Source organism: Balaenoptera acutorostrata, chromosome 8 (assembly GCF_949987535.1).
Source record: "Balaenoptera acutorostrata chromosome 8, mBalAcu1.1, whole genome shotgun sequence".
NCBI classification, from domain to species: Eukaryota; Metazoa; Chordata; class Mammalia; order Artiodactyla; family Balaenopteridae; genus Balaenoptera; species Balaenoptera acutorostrata.
In genome coordinates, this window is record NC_080071.1 from 115,349,636 (window position 1) to 115,370,673 (window position 21,038).

The 21,038-nt window shown below is 52.4% G+C and overlaps 1 protein-coding gene across 1 annotated transcript in view; it reads right to left on the minus strand.

Annotated features, from left to right (window-relative positions):
* Positions 1 to 544: 544 nt before the first annotated feature.
* Positions 545 to 21,038, minus strand: part of TMEM163 (transmembrane protein 163) — a 253,004-nt gene continuing 232,510 nt past the window's right edge. The window contains exons 6-8 of the mRNA XM_057550794.1: positions 11,587 to 11,698; positions 2,661 to 2,802; positions 545 to 1,255 (exon numbers count right to left, since the gene is read on the minus strand). Of these exons, the coding sequence (XP_057406777.1) occupies positions 1,195 to 1,255; positions 2,661 to 2,802; positions 11,587 to 11,698 (315 nt within the window). The 3' untranslated portion in view covers positions 545 to 1,194. The remainder of the gene's footprint in view (positions 1,256 to 2,660; positions 2,803 to 11,586; positions 11,699 to 21,038) is intronic.

The following is a 21,038-nucleotide window of genomic DNA, read 5'->3' on the forward strand; positions in this document are numbered from 1 at the left end:
CTCAAAATGCTGTTGGCTTAATGGGATGCTTTCAGCATGCCTTTCTCTCCAAGGTCAGTGACCTCTTAGAAGGGACCGCACCACCTTCCCCTCCCCGGCCTGAGGTAGCTGGGGGGCGGGGCACAGCCATCGGGGGGGGGGGGGGGTCAGCTCCAGGCAACACCACATGGACGTATGTGGCTACTCTCTTCCCCTCCCTGAGCGGGGTGTGAGCCTGACCCACCCCCCCGACACCCCATCCTTCACCCACAGCAGTGCCAACCTTCACCATCACCTCCCCATACCATACAAAACAGGTCAAGGTCTTTATTGGTCACCGTCGCCCGGACAAGCAGCAGTGCTAGAGGTACAGAATGTTGCGTGTGGGGAGACCGTTTTTTGTGAGTCTTTAACAGAATCGATACCTAACGCTGCATAAACCGAGAACAGCTTGTTCCTTACAACGTGAACAGACTGTAATGTACCATTACCACTTCACACAGCATATAGATAGATAGATACATATGTATGGATAGATTATATAATTATTTATTACAAATAAACTGTAGTTTCACATCTCTCCAAAAGGGATCCTGTGGTTTACACGTACGTTCGGGTTCTGAATGTACAGGAAAGGGTCAGGGGCTGAGTTCGACCATGCAAAAGCTCACACATCTATCACTAAGCACTTTAAAAATAGAATGGTCTCCTCCTTTAGAACAAATCTGGTGTTTAGATTGAGGATTAGTAAAACAGTATGAAACACATGGACAGAAATTAATTAGGAAGTGATAAAGGGGTGAGGGACCAAAGGGTACGGTCTTCTCTTAAAATCTGCCAGGAGACTCCGGGCCCACGCGGAGGACCCAGGAGGTGGGTCTGGGGAGCTGCTATCCCTGGGAGGCTGGGAGCACCACAGAGGCATTCCACCAAGCAGACCTCGTATCCGCCCCACACGAACCTCTTTACCGCAGAAGATGGAAAAGGTCAGTCCTCCCGCCGGAGACGGGGCCCTGCTCCGTGCTCATTGTCCTACGGTGTTTGGCGGGGGGCAGCGGAGGGAGGGGAGCAGTGCAGTCCGACCTGCGGGGGAGATCTGGTTCCCGTGAGCGCAAAGGAATTGAATGTTCAGTTAAACAGCAGTACCGTCTGCCGGCACGGAAAGCTCTCGTGGTCCTGACGGTCTTCATGCAGACGCAGGGCAGCCGGCCCCCTTCACTCGAACATCTCGTAGTGACGCGTCTGCCTCACCCTGGGCACCGTGTCGATGAGGAGCCTGAGAAGAGAAAGGCCGGTCACCCCCACACAGACCCTCCGCGGCCCTGGGCTTGAGCTCTTGGGAAACAGATGGGGGCTTTCTGTTTTTTAGAAATAGAAATCACGTACTGTAGAATGCCTGCAATTCGGCGGTTTTTAGTACAGGCAAGCATCACGCCCACCTAATTCCAGAACATTTTCATCGCCCCCCAAAAAAGAAACCCCAATGCCCACTAGCGGTCACGCCCCGCCCCATCTCCCCCTGACAACCACTAACCTACTCAATCTCCATGGCTTTGCCTACTGGGGATAGTTCCTATAAGTGGAATCATTCAAGATGTAGCCTCTGGTAACTGGTTTCTTTCATTGGGCGTGTTTTCGAGGTTCATCCATCCATCAGTAGCACGAATCGGTATTTCATTCTTTTTATGGCTGAATAAATAATACTCCACTGCATAGCTCTACCACATTTTATTTATCCATTGTCAATGGACATTTGGGTTCTTTAAAACCCGCATAAGTTGGGCATACAAGTTGTCTCTACTTTTTGCCCACTGTGAATAATGCCACTGTGAATGTTCATGCATAGGTGTTTGCGTGGATGTGTGTTTTCGTTGCGCTGGAGTATATGCCAAAGGGTGGGACTGCTGGGCCAAATGGCAGCTCCGTGTTTAACATTTTGAGGAACTGCTAAGCTATCCCCAAAGCGGCTGAACAATTTACATTCCCACGGGCAAGATATGGAGGTTCTGATTTCTCCACATTCTCACCAACTCTTACTGTCTCTCTCTTTTATTATAGCCATCGTAGTGGGAGAGAGGAAGCATGTTAATATTTAAAAGCTCAGCACCTTTGAGAAACCGTTCTCTTTTCAAAGGCCGACTCCAGCCTAGATGCTGGACGCAGAGCCAGCGGTGCCTGCTGGCACTTCTTCAGTGACAGGCCTCAGGCTGGGCTAGAACCCAACGCCTGGGGTGGCTTTTTCTACATGTAGCCCTTCTGCACTCTAAGTGTAAAAAGTTCTTTAAGTGTGAGGTCCCGGCATCTGTAGCAGGTGGCAGAGGGGGCTTGAAGGGTGAGGACACCCCACAAACGCCTCCCTGGTGCATCATTACGACCCTCACTATAAAGAAAGGGGCACAAATCTTTCTTTAGGCACGAAGGGTTAAAGGGAGGACCATTCAGTGAATTATAAAGACAGCAGACAAAAGCGGACCCTTTGTGACTGAAAGCCTAGGCCCCTGGTCCAAGTCCTTGCCTCACTTCTGTCCCAGCCACCAGAGTATGTGACGGCTGCAGGGGGCTTTTCCAGCCTCCTGACCTCCCCCGGGGGCAGGAGGGTCACAGGTACAAGACATGATCGTCAGGGGTGGGGGATATAGCACCCATGGCCGCCCGGAGAGCAAAGAGGAAAGAGCACTTACTTGACCCCGTAGGCGAATATGGTGAGGCCAATCAGCACGCCGATGCTGCCGTCCAGGTACCAGACCGCCGAGTTGTGCTTGAACACCTCGGCGCTCAGAAGAATGGAGAAGCCCATCACGGCCCCCACGAGGGAGTTAAACCCTGGAAGAGAAGCAGACAGGGGCTGAGGGCAGTGCCCGGTGAACTTGCTTAGCCACCAGGAAAACTACCCAAATGCCAGGCATGCCTCTGCATCCCGGAACGTGTGCTGGAAGGGATGTTCCAGAAGCACTTCTCGGGTGATTGATAGCCACCCACATGGCTTGACAAGTCTCTGCTCACATGTCACCAGGGACCTCCCTGGATGGAGCTGTCACCCTCACCGTCCAGCCCCTGCCAGCCACCATGCCCAAGTGACAGCCTGTGTACGGTTCCTGTCGGCTTCCTCCCATGCCCTAGGAACACAGGTGTCCAGAGGGGCAGGGGCACCAGGCCTGCCAAACACACAGGGGACACTCAATACTCAGGGACTCACATCTGTCCAGTGTCTGCTGGGCAAGTACACAGCTGGGATCGTCTCAACTCTGTGAAGTCCGATCATCACCCTCGTTTCACCAATGAGAAAACGAAGTTGAGCACAGTGAGTGAGGTTTAGTAACCTGACCGGGTTACACAGATCGAGAGGGGCAGGGCTGGGATTCCACCTGAACCCACGATCTTTCTCTGCCGTGTCTCCCAAGTCACCCAAGGATGTTTCACTCTCCAGGAAGGAAAGGTGAAGACTAGGGTTAGCTACCTGGCTGCAGAAAGGGCAATCCAGCCAGAACTGGAGCTAAGAGACGTTGATCACCATCTCCTTTCACACACGTCACCTCGGTGGGTCCCCACGACTGAGGCATCGCACTTCCAGCCTACCTGTGCGTTTTCCAAGGCCCCACGGGAAGGGAACGGGGTCTCGCCGTGCTGTGAGCCACAAGGCTCCTCGCCTGGCCCAGCATAACGGGGGCCTGAGAGCAGCTGCAGGCCCACGCCGCCCGCTGGTCCCCTGGCAGCTGCCCATGCAGGCCAGTCACCTCTCCGACAGCAGGCCTGCTCCGTTCCCTGGCAGCTCTGCCGGGGTAAAGGCGCCATGCTTCTGCTGAGTAACCTTAAATGCGTTCACTGTGGGCTGCACCACCGCGGGGGGGTGTGGGGTGTTGTAAATGAAGCGCAGGGGGAGGGGAAGAAGAGTGCAGGGTGGATGACTTAGGCCAAGCCCTGTCTCGGGATCCACGGGGTAGACCTCAACAGGCTGCCCCTCAACAATGGGACCGAGATGAAGCCGGGCCTGCAAGGACATCTCTGATTGCCTGTTGCATCACACCCTCTCCTCTCCTCTCCCCTCCAATCTCCGTCGTCTCCCCACGCCAGGTCTCAGCTGAGGACTCGGCCTTGTACTTCTTAGAGCACACAGGTTCAGACACCTTCAGACATCTTCCCCACGCCAAGGCCACCGCCCGCCTATGCCTGCTGCCCTCCCGTACTCAGCTGCTTCGCCAGTTACTGCCATTCCTGTGTGACACTGGCGCCTTCATCCCTGTTCACTGGAGGGCTTTGCTCTTGGATTTCTTCTCCCGCTCCTGGGTCACTCCCACTGGGATAAGTCTTAGCCTCATCACCCACCTGCACCTCCTTCCTTGACCCACCGCGATCCCCATTCACTACCGCCCTTCGCAAAACTCCCCGGAGAGCTGGCTACCCCATCACGCCTCCCGTTCTCTCTTCACCCCGTCCCACTCAGGTCCCTCCCTCCCCCCCAGCGCTGCCCTGGTCCTGGATGGCTCCCGGCTGCCACAGGCCATGGTCAGCGCCTCGTCCTCGTTGTACGCCCTCCTAATAAGAACACGTCTCTCCAGCCTCAGGGGGCGCTGCGCTCTGCTGCTTTCCCTCTGTGCACTCCAGCGGTTCCTTCTCAGTCCCCTTTGCTAGACCCTCCTCCTCGTCCCCATCTGCATGCCTGGCTTAGTCCCCTGAGCACTTCCTCCGCCTGTGTTCTCCGGCCAGGTTCTCACCTCCACCCCATGAGCCAGCATCTCCCTAGCTCTCCTTCGTCCTGACCTTTCCCCTCAGCTGCAGACATATTAGCATCTCAAACTGAACACGCTCAGAGCAAAAACTGCTGCCTCCCCACGACTCACCCTCCAGCCACCCTCTCCGTAATCAGCGCCCTCGGCCACCTAGCTGCTGCAGCCAAACATCTAGGAGCCCAGCCTGGACTTTTCTCACATCCCGCATCTCAGCCACCCATCAAGTCATTCTTGCCGACTGTCACCCCCCAAACCCGCCCCCAGTCCGCCGCCTTCCCGCTCCCCCTCCTGCCCACCTCCCCCATCCTCGCCGTGATTCCCCTCGCGGCAGCCAGACTGACCTCTGCAGCGAACAGCAGCCAAAACCCTCCAGCGGAAAAGCTGCCCAGTTCTGAAAACCATCCAGACTCTACACGGCGGGCGAGTCCTGCGGTGACCAGCGCCCCCCTCCTCGGACGCACCAGGCCCGCCAATCCGCTCCTCGTCCCCGCTCCGGCCACACCGCCGCCTGCAGCCGCCAGCCCCGGCCGGACCACTCCTCCTGGGGCCTCCCACGCCGCCTCCCCAGCCTGAACCCAGAGCCCCTAAGGCGGCTCCTCCGTCCCCCAGCCACACCCTCCTACCGGCGCGCCCTTGCGGCTCTGCTCTCCGTTACATGACATTTTTACCGTTTTTCTTTCTGCAGACATCCCTCTCTTTCCCACCAGAAATGTCGGCGAAAGGACAGGAGTTTTGTGTCTCTCCTTGCTGTGCTCCAACTCCCAGAACAGGGGCTGGCGCTTCTCGGGGACTCGATTGATTGCTGCACTAAATACTGAGCTAACGGAGGGACGGGGGAGGGGGGGCACGGACATGGCCTTAGTCAGGGACTCCTACCGGCCGGTCTGGGCCGTCCCGAGGGAGAGACGAAGCCACCCCTGCCCAGGCTCTGGGGGCCTCCCTGCTGAGGCGGGCCTGCGGCTAGAGCTCTGGGGAGACAGCCCCCCGAGAGGCGGAGGATCTACCCCTGAACTTCAGGGTGTGGTCGGGGGCTCCCTGGAGCGCCAACCTTCCCCACGCCTGTTCACACCTGGCGGAGCCTTCCAACCCAGTTTCACCTCAATACAGGTGACAAGGGTTAGCAAAGGCAAACCCCTCCACCCCCCTGCCACGGGGGACCATATCCTCCAGAGGCCAGTCCAGGGAACTGGGTGGAGAGGGGCTGGGACTTGCTGGGAGCCTGCGGCGGGTGAGGGCTATTCCAGGCGGGGCCCCCACCTGCCCTGCCGTGTCTACCTGGGGATCCCGGCCCACTGTCCGCAGGGAGCACTTCTACCCCTCCCCCAAGGCCTCCACTGCAGACAGCAGACCTGACAAAGCGCTCTCTGGGTGCCCTGGGGGTAGTGGGAGGGCAGGGCTGGCATCAGCTTCACCTGAGATGTGTCCCACCAGTGCCAGATCCCAAGGCCAAATCTCTAAGCCTTCCACCTTCGACCAACAGGAGACAGGCGCCTTTCCCCATGCTACGTCCTGGCCTCCCCTTCTCAGGGCCGCCCGGGGACAAGGCTGCAACCCAGGCCCCTGGGGTGTTAGTTTCCATGGCTCCTGCAGGCTCACTCACCTCTAGACGATGGGGAAAAGCACCCAGCGTGCTCCCCACCTCTGTTCTCCATGCGGCTCATGTAGCTTGCTCCACTCCGCCCTTCTGTCACCGCAGGGTCTCTCCCAGCTCCTCGCACGCAGAGCACTTTGGAACTCCCCCCTCTCTGTGCTGCCCATGGTTTTGGCCTCTGCATATCACACCCTCAATTCTGCTTCCATCTCTCCCCAAGGAGGGGGACAGCAGGTCCACTCTGAGACAGGGGAGGCCGTATTTCTCTCCTGTCTTCTGATACATCAGGATCATCAAGATATTTCCCCTCTCCCATTAGAAGAGGCTGGCATTTACCCTCTTGCGTCTGGCTGTCCCTTGAATCTCCCTGTTCTTTTTAACAAATGGAATCAGACCAGTCCTCTTAAAAAAAGTCTCTGCAGCCCACGTCATTTCTCAGAAGGCCACCAAAAGCGTCCACAGAGACCACTACTCTGTCAAGGGGCTACCTGGGCTGGGGTTTACCTCTCAGGCATTAAGTTGGGGGAATTTTGTTTTGGGGGGCGGCTAGAGGAAAAAGGCAGAGACGAGCTGGAGATGGCTGCTGCCCCAGGGCAGACTGGAATCCTTCACTCCTCTTTCTCCATCTTTATCGTGGGTACCAGTGGGCCCCCGGAGCCCTCAGAGAAGCCCGGAGGAGCTCAGAAAGGCTGCAGAGGGTGGGAGGGTCCCCCAGACAGCCACAAGATGTCCACTCGCTCCACCAAGTCACCCGGCTCTGCCAGCCAAGGACCCACCAGCCTCCCCTTTCAACAGTGGGGGGACCCACCCACCCCATGCGGACTCCGGATGGTTCACAGCTGATGGAACTTTCACCCTGTTCACCCATACCTTCCAGGAGTCTCTGACCTGCTCCGCTCTGCCCACCTGTGGTTATGACGGAGCCTGACATTTCAGCTGCACTTCTTATGAGCCTGTGCGGAGACACTGGAACCAGCACACCGGACTGGGGGACGATTCCGTACCCACCCTGCCGCATCCTTCAGAATTTTAGAGGCTTCCTAGCGGCAGCTACTCCCCAGGAAGGACACTGAGCCCACAAGCCACCCATCTTCCTAGCGAGGCACACAAGGCCCCATCGGTCACTCACCTCTGGGCCGCTGTCCCCACCCCACCCAGGCCCATACGCTTGTTCCATCTGCCTGTTAAAACCAGGGCTCTTGCCAAAAATAAACGCTGTCATCATCTTAAAAAACAAAATAATGTCTGAGGCGATCTTGATTAGAGGCTCTAACAGTCTGGCTTTGATGACTGACTAGATAAGAATCTGTATAATTAAGCACATATTAATTTTATGCAGGAAATTCTGATTCAAAGTTGTTCACGTACTTGCAAACCACCACAGACTCTTGGTACTTTAGAACAGTCACCCCAGGCCCCTCCACTCGGGTCTCCAGCTGTCCTGCGGGCAGCGCCGGAGCCCGGCTGCTGGCCCCTGGTTCAGAACCCCCCCCCAGGTACCTTTCCGCAGTCTTCCTCTGCCTGATCTGTAGTATTAACTTGCTGCACAAAATCCTTTTGCCTTAAATGATACAAAGCCAGCTTCAGCCTAGTCCTGACAGCAATGACCGCATGCTGACTAAATATCCAAAGCAAGAAAACCAGCCAGGCATGATGTCCCGCGCTGCGCAGCACAGCGTGGGGAAGGAAGTCTGGAATTTACCCGCACCCTGTCGTCCCCATTCCCCTGAAGATCCGCCTCCTGACTGTAAGGGCACGACCCAGGGACTAAAGAGCAGTGCTTCCATCCCGCTCTTGAACCACGGAGAGGGGTCATTACAAACAGAAGTGGACGGTATAAGTGAAAACTGTTCCACCAACAGGGCGGGGCAGGCTGGCCCGGTCCACACACGGCTCCAGCTTAGCAACCAGCCGCCTCTCCAGGTGACAGGTGACAGGTGAGACCCGCCCGTCCTCCCTCCCTCCCAGCACCAGAAGCAATTGGCTGGACTTGTAGAGAAAGCACTTGGCCTGGCACCCTGCCCTGGGCCAGAACAACAACAGTAACGGCAGGCATGGCTCCCGAAGCCCAGCCGGCCCCCTTCCTCCCCACGTGAGGGAAGAACGGGGAGGAGATACTTACAGATGGTTCCCTAGTTCTGCTAATCAACGAATGAGGAAAATCGGGATCCCAGACAAGGCAATTAGCAGGAGGCTGTAACTACTGCCGCCTATTTAGCTGACACTCCCACCGAGGGGGGGACTGCAGAGTGTGACTACCACGCCCCCTGATGGCCGGTGTGGGGGGGGGCCCTCATGGGTGACAGGCTAGGGGACCGGGGTGCTGCCTCAGCTCTTTGCAATAGCTGTCTTGCTCTGCCTGTCTGTCTCTCCTCAACCTCCACAGCCAATTCATCCCCGAGCCCTGCCCATGTTATAAATATCACCGACCCTTCCCCCATTCCCCTATATACGCCCCCCCCCCCCGACCCAGGCCACCACCCCGTGAGGTCCCCAGAGACCTCTCCCCTCCCTGGGGCCTCTCCGCTCTGTTCTCTACCTTGATGGCCACAAGTCTCTTTTAAAAACATCCATCACGTCACCTCGTCTGTTTAAACATTTAGCAAAACATCCAAAATCCCACACTTGACCTAACGTCCTGAATGGTCCGCCCTCGCCCGCTCGTCGGGGCCCCTCATCCTGCCCTCCTTCCTCTCGCCCCGCAGATGCCCCCGGCTCTCCGCCTGTCGGCGGAACAGTTTTCACTTGAACCATCCACTTCGCTTTGTAATGACCCCTCTCCCCGGGTCAGGAGTAGGACGGAAGTACTGCGTGTGCATGTGGATGGTTCTGTATGTGCAAGTGATGACATCAGGGGTTATTTCATTACAAACACACACACTTCTCACCAGGGGCTTCTCTTACGCCACATAAAATGGTGGGACGTTAGGACAAGTGAAGCCTAAATAGAAACAGCATCTGGAACGCCTATAGAGCGTTCGGGGAAGTCACCCGTCGAGGGAGGGGTACCCACTGTTCTGAGAAGAAGGGGGTCAAGCCCCGCGGTCACGGGTAGGGAGGGAACAGGGCCTCCTGCCTGGCGGCCTGGGAGGAAGGTCTGACTCCTGGGTCCACATTCAGGCTCCCGGCCCAGTGTCTCGGCTGCAGTCATCTGAAGACAGAAAGTGCTGATATCTGTAAGTCAGAGGGGCTCTCTGACTTAAGGGATCAACTCAGGGCAGACAGAGGAGCGCCTGCTGGGTACTCACCACCCGGAGCCCTGAAAACTGCGCTGATTGGTGCAGCTCCCCCCAGGCCTGCCTTCCCGTCCCTCGGATGCAAGGTAAAGAGACTTGGAAAGGAAGGAACAGAACGCGTCGCTGGAGATTCAAGGTCCAGCCGGACCTCTGCTCTGTTCAGGCCTGAAGGGTGCAGGCAGAGCTGTGGCGCTCAGAGCAACAGAGAAGAAACTCGAAGGTGGCTGGAGAACCCACACCCAGCCTCCTGGTTAATGCTCTCAGCACAAGGCCGCCTGTGCTCTCATTCCTAAAGAAAGGAGGATTCCACAGCCAAAGGAAGCGTTTTCTTTTCCAGCTTAAAAAACCCCAGACCACAAAAAATCACAGGGAGTGAACACTTCTCCCGCAATCCTGGAAGCATCACTTTGACCTCCTGCCCGCCTGCCCCACCGTGCAAAAGCCCAGCTCCACACACGGCGGGGCACCAGCACAGGATGAGGAGTCCACGCCCATACCGCGTCACCATGCTCGTCACTTGGGAGAGAAGGGCCCTCTGACCGCCATCCGCCCCGTGCTCAACGCATAACAGCTACCCACACGTGACCGCACCCACGTATTGCACACAGGAGAGAACTCTGAGAATCTGAGGAGCGGGGAGCGGTTCTCTCCTTAAAAAAGAAATCATGGAAATTCCCTGGCGGTCCAGTGGTTAGGACGCAGCACTTTCACTGCCGGGGCCCGGGTTCAATCCCTAGTTGGGGAACTAAGATCTCACAGGCTGTGCAGCGCAGCTGGAAAAAAAAGAAAAAAGAAAGAAAGAAAGAGAGAGAGAGAGAGAGAGAGGGAGGGAGGGAGGGAGGGAGGGAGGGACAGGGAGGGAGGGAGGGGGAGGGAGAGGGAGGGAGGGAGGGGGAGGGAGAGGGAGGGGGAGGGAGAGGGAGGGAGGGAGGGAGAGAGAGAGAGGGACCTCCCTGGTGGCGCAGTGGTTGAGAATCTGCCTGCCAGTGCAGGGGACACGGGTTCGAGCCCTGGTCTGGGAAGATCCCACATGCCGTGGAGCAACTGGGCCCGTGAGCCACAACTACTGAGTCTGCGCTCCGCAACAAGAGGCCGCGACAGTGAGAGGCCCGCGCACCGCGATGAAGAGTGGCCCCCGCTCACTGCAACTAGAGAAAGCCGTCGCACAGAAACGAAGACCCAACACAGCCAAAAATAAATAAATAAATTTTAAAAAAAAAAAGAAAGAGAGAGGGAGAGAGAGAGAAAGAAAGGAAGAAAGAAAGACCTAACGACCTCTGCTCTACTTTGTGCAGGCACACCCACCAACCCACCAGCTTTTACCCTTGGACCTCCCACCCCAGGGCACAGGGGCTCCCGTCTCTACTCCCAACACCCAGAAACTTCACATGCTCCAGGATAAAGAAAAAGAAGACAGACAGGCAGTGGTGTCCATCACGTTTCTAGTTTACATGCCAGCACTAGTTGGCAAAAACGGAAACGTGCTTTTCCTACTGTCACACATCCTCCTCTGTCAGCCCAAAGGCCACGCAGGAAGCTCCTGCTGACCCACAGGACACAGAGGGACACTTCCGCCTGCTTTGGGTCTTGAGCAGAGAACACACGGCTCATTGCCCTGGCGAAGCCCTGGTCACTGCAACTTCAACTCCCAGGTAAGCGTTCCACTAGCTGGAGGGGGAAATGCGCGTGGAGCGTTCACCAAGGAAACCTGCATAGAATCCAGGGAAGACATTTACTTTTTATGTGGAGCAACGCACCTCAAATGCAAGGCTCTGGGAAGCCCTTTGTGCTCCATGATTGAGAGCCTGGGGAGCCCTGGCAGGAGGTCCCGGTGGAGGTGCTTCAGGAAGAGTGTATTCAATTCCTAGGGCACGAGACATCTGCCCTGATAGGAAACCCTGAGAATCATTAAACAGCCTGGGGGGAGGGGAGGACAGTGAGGAACAGATTCCAAATTGTTGAGCTCTTCTGCAAGACGAGCAGCTAAAAGTGACCCAAGCAGCATCTTCCCTCACTGTGAGCTCAGCCCCTAAGACACCCTGGCCTTACTCACCATCGGTTATGAGGGCTCTGCTGGTCAGAACCTTCCCCAGCATAAACTTCAGCACAGCCAGGACGCTGCAAAGGATCCCACTTAAAATGGAGACGCTGAACAGGAAATCATCCTAGAAGAGAAAGTTCCAGATTTCAACAGTTCAGCTCAGGCTAGAGCAGATTGCAAACCACTGGCCTTTGTTCCCAGAACAAATCATCAGCGGAGCATGCTGCCACCAGGTGGGGTGTATTGCTTGTTTTTATACCTCAGTTACCTGTGTCACTGGGAATCGAAAACGATGATCAAAAACGAATAATCCAGACTTATATTTCCTTAGAAACCGATTACATACTTCTTTCCCTGTAGGAGATTCCCCTTCCCGCTATTCTGCCAAAATGGTTGGCAATCACTGATCAATAACGGAGTTGGTCAAATGCTAAAAATAGTGACTTCTATGTAGAGTTTTCCATGGATAAGTCAAAAAGCAACTGATTGCAAAATCTGGAACATGTAAGTAGACCACTGGCCTAAGAACAGAGCCAGCTGAACTTGCCCATGGGGTCCATTATGGCTGGAGCTACTTATAACCATATTTTTTCCTTAACTTCGCACAAGCAACTGGAAGTTCAAATATAGCCTTCAAGGTGGGAAAAGGTATCTAGGATAAATTGATGTTATCTTAGCACTTCCTGTAAGTTGTTAGCTTACCTTTGCAAGCAAATGCATGAGTCACATATGCAAAAGCAAGTAGCCCTGTATCTATCTCCTGACAGCAGGGCCCACAGGGCCTCTCAGCTTCGGGCTCCAGGCATCACTCCCATGAAACACAGCCTCCAGATTCCCCAATATTAAAATGCCACTGCCAGCAGAAATCTCATAAAGCATCACATATACTCAAAAGAAATAGGATTCCTTAAGCTGTTTATTAGTCAAATAACAGAAAGCTGGGAAGAGGGAAGACAGCCTGTTTCCCCGGGTTCAAAACTCAGCAAAGTGATCTGAAAAATCACCTTGCTGGAAACAGGGTATCTGCAAAGCATCAAAGCATCTCCCCCAAGGGAACTAAGATCCCACATGGCGCACGGTGCAGCAAAAAAAACAAAAACAAGAAGCACCTCCTCCACAACACTGATCAATGGTGGTTGGTTTTAACAGATGTCCACAAATCCTGTGCTACTCCCTCCCCAAAAAGGCACAGCTTAATTCCCGCCTCCACTGAGCGTCGACTGGACTCATGACTCGTAGCTAACAAACAGAATACGGAAAAGAGGGGCTTCCCTGGTGGCGCAGTGGTTGAGAATCTGCCTGCCAATGCAGGGGACACGGGTTCGAGCCCTGGTCTGGGAAGATCCCACATGCCGCGGAGCGACTGGGCCCGTGAGCCACAATTACTGAGCCTGCGCGTCTGGAGCCTGTGCTCCACAACAAGAGAGGCCGCGATAGTGAGAGGCCCGCGCACCGCGATGAAGAATGGCCCCCACTTGCCGCAACTGGAGAAAGCCCTCACACAGAAACGAAGACCCAACACAGCCATAAATAAATAAATAAATAAATAAAATATTAAAAAAAAAAAAAAAAAAAGAATACGGAAAAGAGGAAGATAGTGACTTTACAGGGGGGGAACCCAGTAAGTGACCAAGACGAGCATGACCACGCGTAAGTGACGCTGCTATCATGTGCCTCCGGATGGGATGGGGCGTGAAGAAGAGGAAGGCCTCTGGGTGTCCTACCCCCAAATCCATCACCTCAGTTGAATCGTGAAAAACCATCAAACAAACCCATGTTGAGGACAGTCTACAAAACACCTGAGCACTACTTTTCATACATGTCAAGGTCATGAAATTTCAAGGTCGTGAAAGACAAGGAACCACCGAGAAATTGTCACAGATTGGAGGCTAAGGAGATGTGAGGACGAAACGCCACAGAAACAGAAAAGGTCATTACATGGGAAAGCCGGAGAGATCAGCGCAGAGGCTGGAGTTGTGTTCATAGTGTTGTCATCCCCTAGTTTGGGTAATGGCACCCTGGTTATCTACGTGAGACGCTAACCTTAGGGGAGGCTGGAGGGAGGGAATATGGGACCCCTCTGTAATGTCTTTGTAACTGATGTATAAATCTGAAATTATTTCAAATTTTGAAGTTTTTAAAAATAATCACCTCACTGAAGTTTCACTTCCTCAAATGACCAGTAAGGATTGTGCCAAACCTGGCCTCTGGACGGATCCCCAGTCTGGGCTGTGCATGAGGTTAATGCACCAGGGGCCACGGGGGCGGGCGGTGGGGAAGGACCCCCAAATCCAAGCTCTCTTCGTGCAGAAACTCAGTCTAATTATGGGAGAGGGTGCCCATAAGAAAAAAGGCAAACATGATTAAGGAATCACGTACCAACATAGACCCAGATGCAGATAAGATTCAAGAAGCCTAACCTGGTGGCGCAGTGGCTAAGATTCCGTGCTCCCAATGCAGGGGGCCTGGGTTCGATCCCTGATCAGGGAACTAGATCCCACATACATGCCGCAACTAAGAGTTCGCATGCCGCAACTTAGGAGTCCGCCTGCAGCAACTAAGAACCGGTGCGACCAAATTAATTAATTAATTTTTTTTTTTTTTAAAGCCTAAGCTGGGAGACTGAGGCAGTCCATTAAGTACTGTGAGGCCCCAGATTGAGAAGGTGAATTCTCACTTTGCTCACCCCATGCCTAAAGCCTTTCTGGCTTCGCCCGATCTGTTGGCAAAGCCCTCACCCCTACATGTTCAGAGATAGAGAAAGGCTGTGTTCACCCCATCCAGGTCCCAGGGAGCTGGAGGTTGAGGTTCCGCTCCCACCCCCAGATGCACCTTGAGAAGAGCCAGCATGGCTTTGCTGGTCCTCCCCTGGGTCTGCTAACCTGGGGAGCAAACTGCTGAACGGGGGCTTGGCTGACAAAGGGCAGTGATATGCCAGCAGATCTTTGCTCAAATCTAGACTTCATTGCTTACTGGGGAAACAAACCCAAGCTCTCAAGTCTCAATTCTCTCTTCCATAAAGAGCAGTGTGATACCCACAGCCCCCGGCAAGCAGCTGATGTGCAATAAAATGTAGCGACTGTTATTAAAGGCCCCAAACACATTACCCACACTCACTTATTCCACCAAACAGCCGCGCTAGGTGCTAATGGTGAGCCCCAAAGTATGGTAAGCATCGCTATAAAAGAAACATGGGGAATTTATTACCTAGAAAGAAGCACACACGGTGCAATGTAAAGAAACGTAAGAGAAACTACGATTGGGGTCCACAGTGGCTTATCAAGGGTGAAGGGGTTTTTGGAACCCATCCTTCGCCTTAGAGAAGCTTCCCAGGGCCTGGAATCCTGGAGGAACAGGAGATAGGGTTTGTGATGTGATAAAGTATAATAGAAGCATTGTATGATAATTAAAGGCACCGGAGCAGAAGCCTCGCTTAGTAACTGTGTGACTCTGGGCAAGTCACAGAACTTCCCCCCCTCTCCTCCTCCATTTACGCATCTGTAAAATGCAAAAAAAAGAAGAGACCTGCCAACCCTGGTGGCTGTGTAGTGCATCCACAGGGGTCAGCAGGAACTATGTTTCCTGGAATTCCCTTGCTAGGTGTTTCCAAGTCACACTCGGCCACCAGAGACATCTGCGTGAGATTCAGAAGGTGGAGGTGAAGTGGCGGCCCCTCGTCCCTGAAGGCAGGTACAGGGCACCAGGTGCTGCCGTGCACGTGTTGTTGATCCACTGGGTCAGCCCTCAGCTCTGCCAGCTCCCACTGGATCCCCTCCTCCAGCTTCTCTGAGCCCTGAGCCAGCCATGTGTGCAGCTTCATGACACAGGCTTCCTCTGCAGGTCACCCGTGTCACCGAGGCTGAGACCGTGAGGGTCAGATGTGGCTTCAGGCCACCTTCAGGGTCCCAAGTTTTCCTGCTGTGCTTCCCTCCTGCCAGGGAGCCCTGCTGACTTCAGGCCCAGATTCTGGAGCAGCAGCTCCCATCATCCTGCACGGCCCCATCCCTGCAACAAAGTCCTGTCCTGACCACTTAGAGAGGTTCCGCTATGCTGCTTGAGCCTCACATACTACTCCACAAGGATGTTCCAAAGTGCTCCAACGGTGCCTGGCACAGAGTAAATGATATATTTAAATATGCAGAAGCCAACGTGCAAAACTCAGGTTTTTCCTATCTGTGGATTATTCCTAGCAACCACAGTCTGCTCCCAGGAGCAGCTCTGAAGGAACATTTGCCTTCCCCGAGTCTGGGAAAACAGAGACTGTGGCCACCTTGAAGCCTCATCCAGGCTTTGCTCGCCATTGCTGTGCTGATCGGCTTCAGAAAAAATAAACCCTGAAGAAGGACCCACGGAGGACCTGGGCTGGCACAGACCTGCCAATGCCCTTGCCCAAAAACAGCTTTCAACATCCTAGAACTTGCTGTGATTTTCCCACCCAGAGCCCACCTGGCTCTCCTCTCTCCACACAGCCACCACATCTACTGTTAGCATGAGCATAATGTCACAGAGAAGTAGTCATCAGCCTGCTCAAGACATCAGTCCTTGCTATGGACTGTTTGTGTCCTCCCCAAATGCATTATGTTGAATTCCTAAGCCTCACTGTGATGGTATTTGGAGATGGAGATGAGGGAGGGGGCCCTCATGGTGGTATTAGTGCCCTTATAATGAGAGGAATAGATTTCTCTCTCTCTCTCTCTCCACCTACACACATTGAGGAAAGGTCAGGTGAGGTCACGGTGAGAAGGCAGCTGTCTGACCCAAGGACAGATCCCTCACAAGACACTGACTCTGCTAGCACCTTGATCTTGGAGTTGCGGTCTCCAGAAACATGACAAATAAAAGCCACCCAGTCTATGGTATTTTGTTATGGCATCCTGAGCTAAGACAGTCCTGAGTGTAATACAAGGAGTTTCTGAGAGGATTCCTTCCCGAGAGTCAGAGCAGACCTGGCTGAGGATAAGAAATTGCAACCCGAGTAGGTATGCACCACCAGTAGCTTCTCTCGAAGTGCAGCCACACCTGTCATATCCCACATAATCCTCACAGCCCAGTCAAGCAGGCATCTGAAAGGTGGAGAAACAGATGCACAGAGGTTAAATGACTTGCCCAGGGTCACTCAGCTAATGGCAGAACCTAGATTTGTTCCCAGCTGTAATCTGTACCAGGATGCCTCAACCATGGCCTCCTAAACTGCTCTAACATTGCTGAATGTGAACCGTGTAAAAACAGAGGGACATGCATTTCCTCCTTAGGTATTCTGTTTCCACTGTTACCTATGCTGGGCCCCTGTGAGTTCTCACAGCTGGATCTTTATTGAATGGATAGAAGATCAGGGCAAAAAAGGTTAAGACAACTAGCCACTCACTCAGAAGCCCAGGATAACTGCATATTAAAGGTAAATGCTTAAGTAAATCACGTCCATTCTGGCAACCTTCTTTATGACCTTGTAGAGGTGAAGGCCTTTAGAACCATCACAAAGCCATAAAAGACTGATATATTTGACTACATGGAAAACTAAAACATATGAACAGGATAGGTTATATACAAATACAAACTAGGAAAAATGTTATCACAAAGGGTTAGTCTCCCTAATACAGAGAGCTCTTAGAAATCCAAAAGAAAAAGATTAAAAAACTAATAGAAAATGGGCAAGGGACATGGGCAAAAATAAAACAAATTTTAAACATATGAAAGATGCTTAAGCACACTCATAAAAGAAACAAAAACCAAAACTACACCAAGAGGGACTTCCCTGGTGGCGCAGTGGTTAAGAATCCACCTGCCAATGTAGGGGACACGAGTCCGAGCCCTGGTCTGGGAAGATCCCACATGCAGAGCAACTAAGCCCGTGTGCCACAACTACTGAGCCTGTGTTGTAGAGCCCGCAAGCCACAACTACTAAGCCCACGTGCCACAACTACTGAAGCCCGCACGCCTAGAGCCCATGCTCCGCAACAAGAGAAGCCACAGCCATGAGAAGCCCGTGCACCGCAATGAAGAGTAGCCCCCGTTCGCCACAACTAGAGAAAGCCCATGCACAGCAACAAAGACCCAACATGGTCAAAAATAAATAAATTTATTAAAGAAAAAAAAAAGGACGACACCAAGATACCATTTTTCCTCAAACCAAAAGTATTAAAAACTTTCACTCCTTGAAAGACACCATCAAAGTAATGAAGGAAAGTCAAAGACCAGGGAAAAAAATTTGCAAACACATTTGTTAAAGGATTTCTATCTAAAATATATTAAGAATTTCTACAACTCAATAAGAAGAAAAAAGATGACTCAATTTTTTCTTTAATGAGCAAAAGATTTGAACAAACACTTCACCAAAGAAGATAAATGACTAGCAAATAAGCACGTGAAAAGATAGACAACATCATTAGTCAACAGGGAAATGTAAACCAAAACCACTATGAGATATTGCTACATACCCATTAGAATCAGTAAAACTAAAGAGAGAATACAGATTACGGTAAGGATTTGGAACAACTGGAATTCTCCTGTACTGCGGGAATGAATATAAAATGGTACAGCCACTTTGTAAAAGAGACCAGCCAGTCTTTAGAAAGCTAAATATGGACTTACCATAGGACCCAGAAATTCTACTTCTTGGTATTTATCCAAGAGAAACAAAAGCATAAGTCCACACAAAACCCTGCACACCACTGTTCTGACCTACCATTTTCATAGCATCAAAAAACTGGAAACAGCCTAAATGTCCAACAAGTGGTGGATAAATGAACTGTGAAACAGCCAGGCGATGGAATACTACTCAGCAATGAAAAAGAGTGAACTAGTGCTGCATTCAGCAAGAACATGGCTGCACTTGAAAATCATCGTGCTGAGTGAAAGAAAGCAGACACAAGAGACTCAACAGTTCGTGATTTCATTTCTATTACATTCTAGAAAGGAAAACCATGCTGACAGAAAGCAGATCAGCCGTTAGGGAGAAGAGGTAACTGATGACTGCAAAAGTGCATGATGGAACTTTTTTGGAGAGACAGAAATATTCTCTATCTTCAATGTGGTGGTAGTTTTGTATAAACATCTATCAAAACCCATCAAATTGTATGGGTGAAATTTTACTGCATGTACATTAACATCTCAATAAAGCTAATTTTTTAATTTATTTTTTAATTTTTTAAAGTCTTTATTGAATTTGTTACAATATTGCTTCTGTTTTATGTTTTTTGGCTGCAAGGCACGTGGGATCTTAGCTCCCCGACCAGGGATCGAACCTGCACCCCCTTCACTGGAAGGTGAAGTCTTAAACCACTGGACCGCCAGGGAAGCTCCAAAGCTAACTTTTTTTAAAAAATCAATTTATCTCAGGGAATCCCAAGGTGATGACCCCTAATATTTACCTAACTCAGCTTATGCACATTATTCCAAGGGACTTAATGTCCATTGTCATACTGTGAGGCAGAGGACAGAGATCACAGCATGGTCATTATAAGTATTAGATCAGAGGCTTGACAGGTTAGTGGTGGAACATGGACCCAGGTGGGCTGCCTTCGAGTCTCATGAATTCCCTCTACTGCTGCATTTCCACTGTCTGGGTGGATAAACACTTCCTTTAATAGACTCATCTCAAGTGTTTCCTCTTCTATTAAGCATTTCTTGACAACGCTTCCACTCCATGCCCCCCTGAACCATGTTCTTTCTCCTGGTTCTGATACCCACCCTTCCTTCACTTCTCCCTCTCCTGTGAGCTCACTGAGAGGAGAGGTCCTTTCTCGTCCACTATGCCCAATGCAATAAAAAACATCTGTGATATGGAATGCTACACGGCACAGAGAGACACCAAAATCATAATCAGCCAAGTCTTTCACAGGCGGTTTTAATGGATGCTGCAGAAATGTTTATCCACATAGCTGTCCGTCACCTTGACCCTCTGTGGAAGTAGGGAGCTTAAGGTTAAAAATCTAACTGGGTAAATGCATTCCTAGGGTGGTGGGGAAGGGGAGCGGAGAGGGTTAAGCTGGCTTTCTCATGATCAAATGGGATGCTGGAATGTACCCTGGAGTGGGAAGAAACACCACCCCAGAGACAGTTCTTGAGCACCCCCTGTGTCCCTGGACTTCTGGACGGAAGCAGGACATCAGTGCAGCAAGGCCGACATTCTGCCACGCCAGGAGGATCCTGGGTTGACAGATCCTCACAGCCACACTCACGCTCCAAGATGCCACACACGAGCTGGGTCTGAACACACCCCTCTGCTCCCTGCAGCCAGGGCTGTGGGCCACGAGGGTTCGACTGTGACCGCCCTCCTCATTCCCGTCTGCAGGGCTGCTGAGCGCCTCCTGTCCTTCTGGGCAATAGCCCGTGACCCCCAACCCAAACTTTAGGACAGCTGAGGAGAAGCCCCCTCAGCCTGCTCTCAACACGGCCTCTACCTTCCAGACAGCATAGGATGAAGGCCAAAGGTCAGTTCATCTAAGTGGCATGTCTTTTCCAAGAGCCAGTAATGCCTTAACTCTGTAATGTTTTAACTTTGTTGATCCCAAAATGTGAGAAGCAACACCTTTACTCAGTGGAATAAATCACTTAGAGAGAAATTCCAGGAACCTGATAGACCCCTGGGGTATAAAAAGCTCTCCACCCTGGGGCTTCCCTGGTGGCGCAGTGGTTGAGAGTCTGCCTGCCAATGCACGGGACACGGGTTCGAGCCCTGGTCTGGGAAGATCCCACATGCCACGGAGCAGCTGGGCCCATGAGCCACAATTACTGAGCCTGCGTGTCTGGAGCCTGTGCTCTGCAACAAGAGAGGCCGCGATAGTGAGAGGCCTGCGCACCGCGATGAAGAGTGGTCCCCACTTGCCGCAACTAGAGAAAGCCCTCGCACAGAAACAAAGACCCAACACAGCTATAAATAAATAAATATTAAAAAAAAAAATCACAACCCTAAGAGGTACAGAAAATATTTAAAAAAAAAAAAAAAAAAAAAAAAAAAGCTCTCCACCCCAAATTCTCTGGTCTGTGCCAAGACTAGTCCTGTCTCACCTAAGAGATCAGGTCGTGGAGACACGCCCCCCCTCCCCAGGCCCCCAGCATCACCCCCACCAGCCCCCCAAATCTGGCCCAGCACCAGACAAGAGAGAGCATACCTTCTGTATAAACATGAAGTGAACTTAATTAAAATCATAGAGTATTAGAACTATAAAAGAGCCCAGAGATCATGTAACCCATGCTGCAGGTGGGGAAACTGAGGCTCAGGAAGAGCAGGGGGCTCCCCAAAGACAGCAGAGGCTCCCACCCATTCTCCACCTCCTCCTGAGCAGCCTGGCACCACCAACCCCTTCTAATTCTCTAAGCCCCGGCTGGAATGTGGTGAAAGCCACAGGGCTAATTTTAGGATTCAAAGGCAATCAGGGCAGAGCTGATAAAACCGGATCCAGGGAGGATCCTTGCGCTGACATGGGACATTGGTTCTTGTACACTAGCTCAGGAGACCTCGGTCA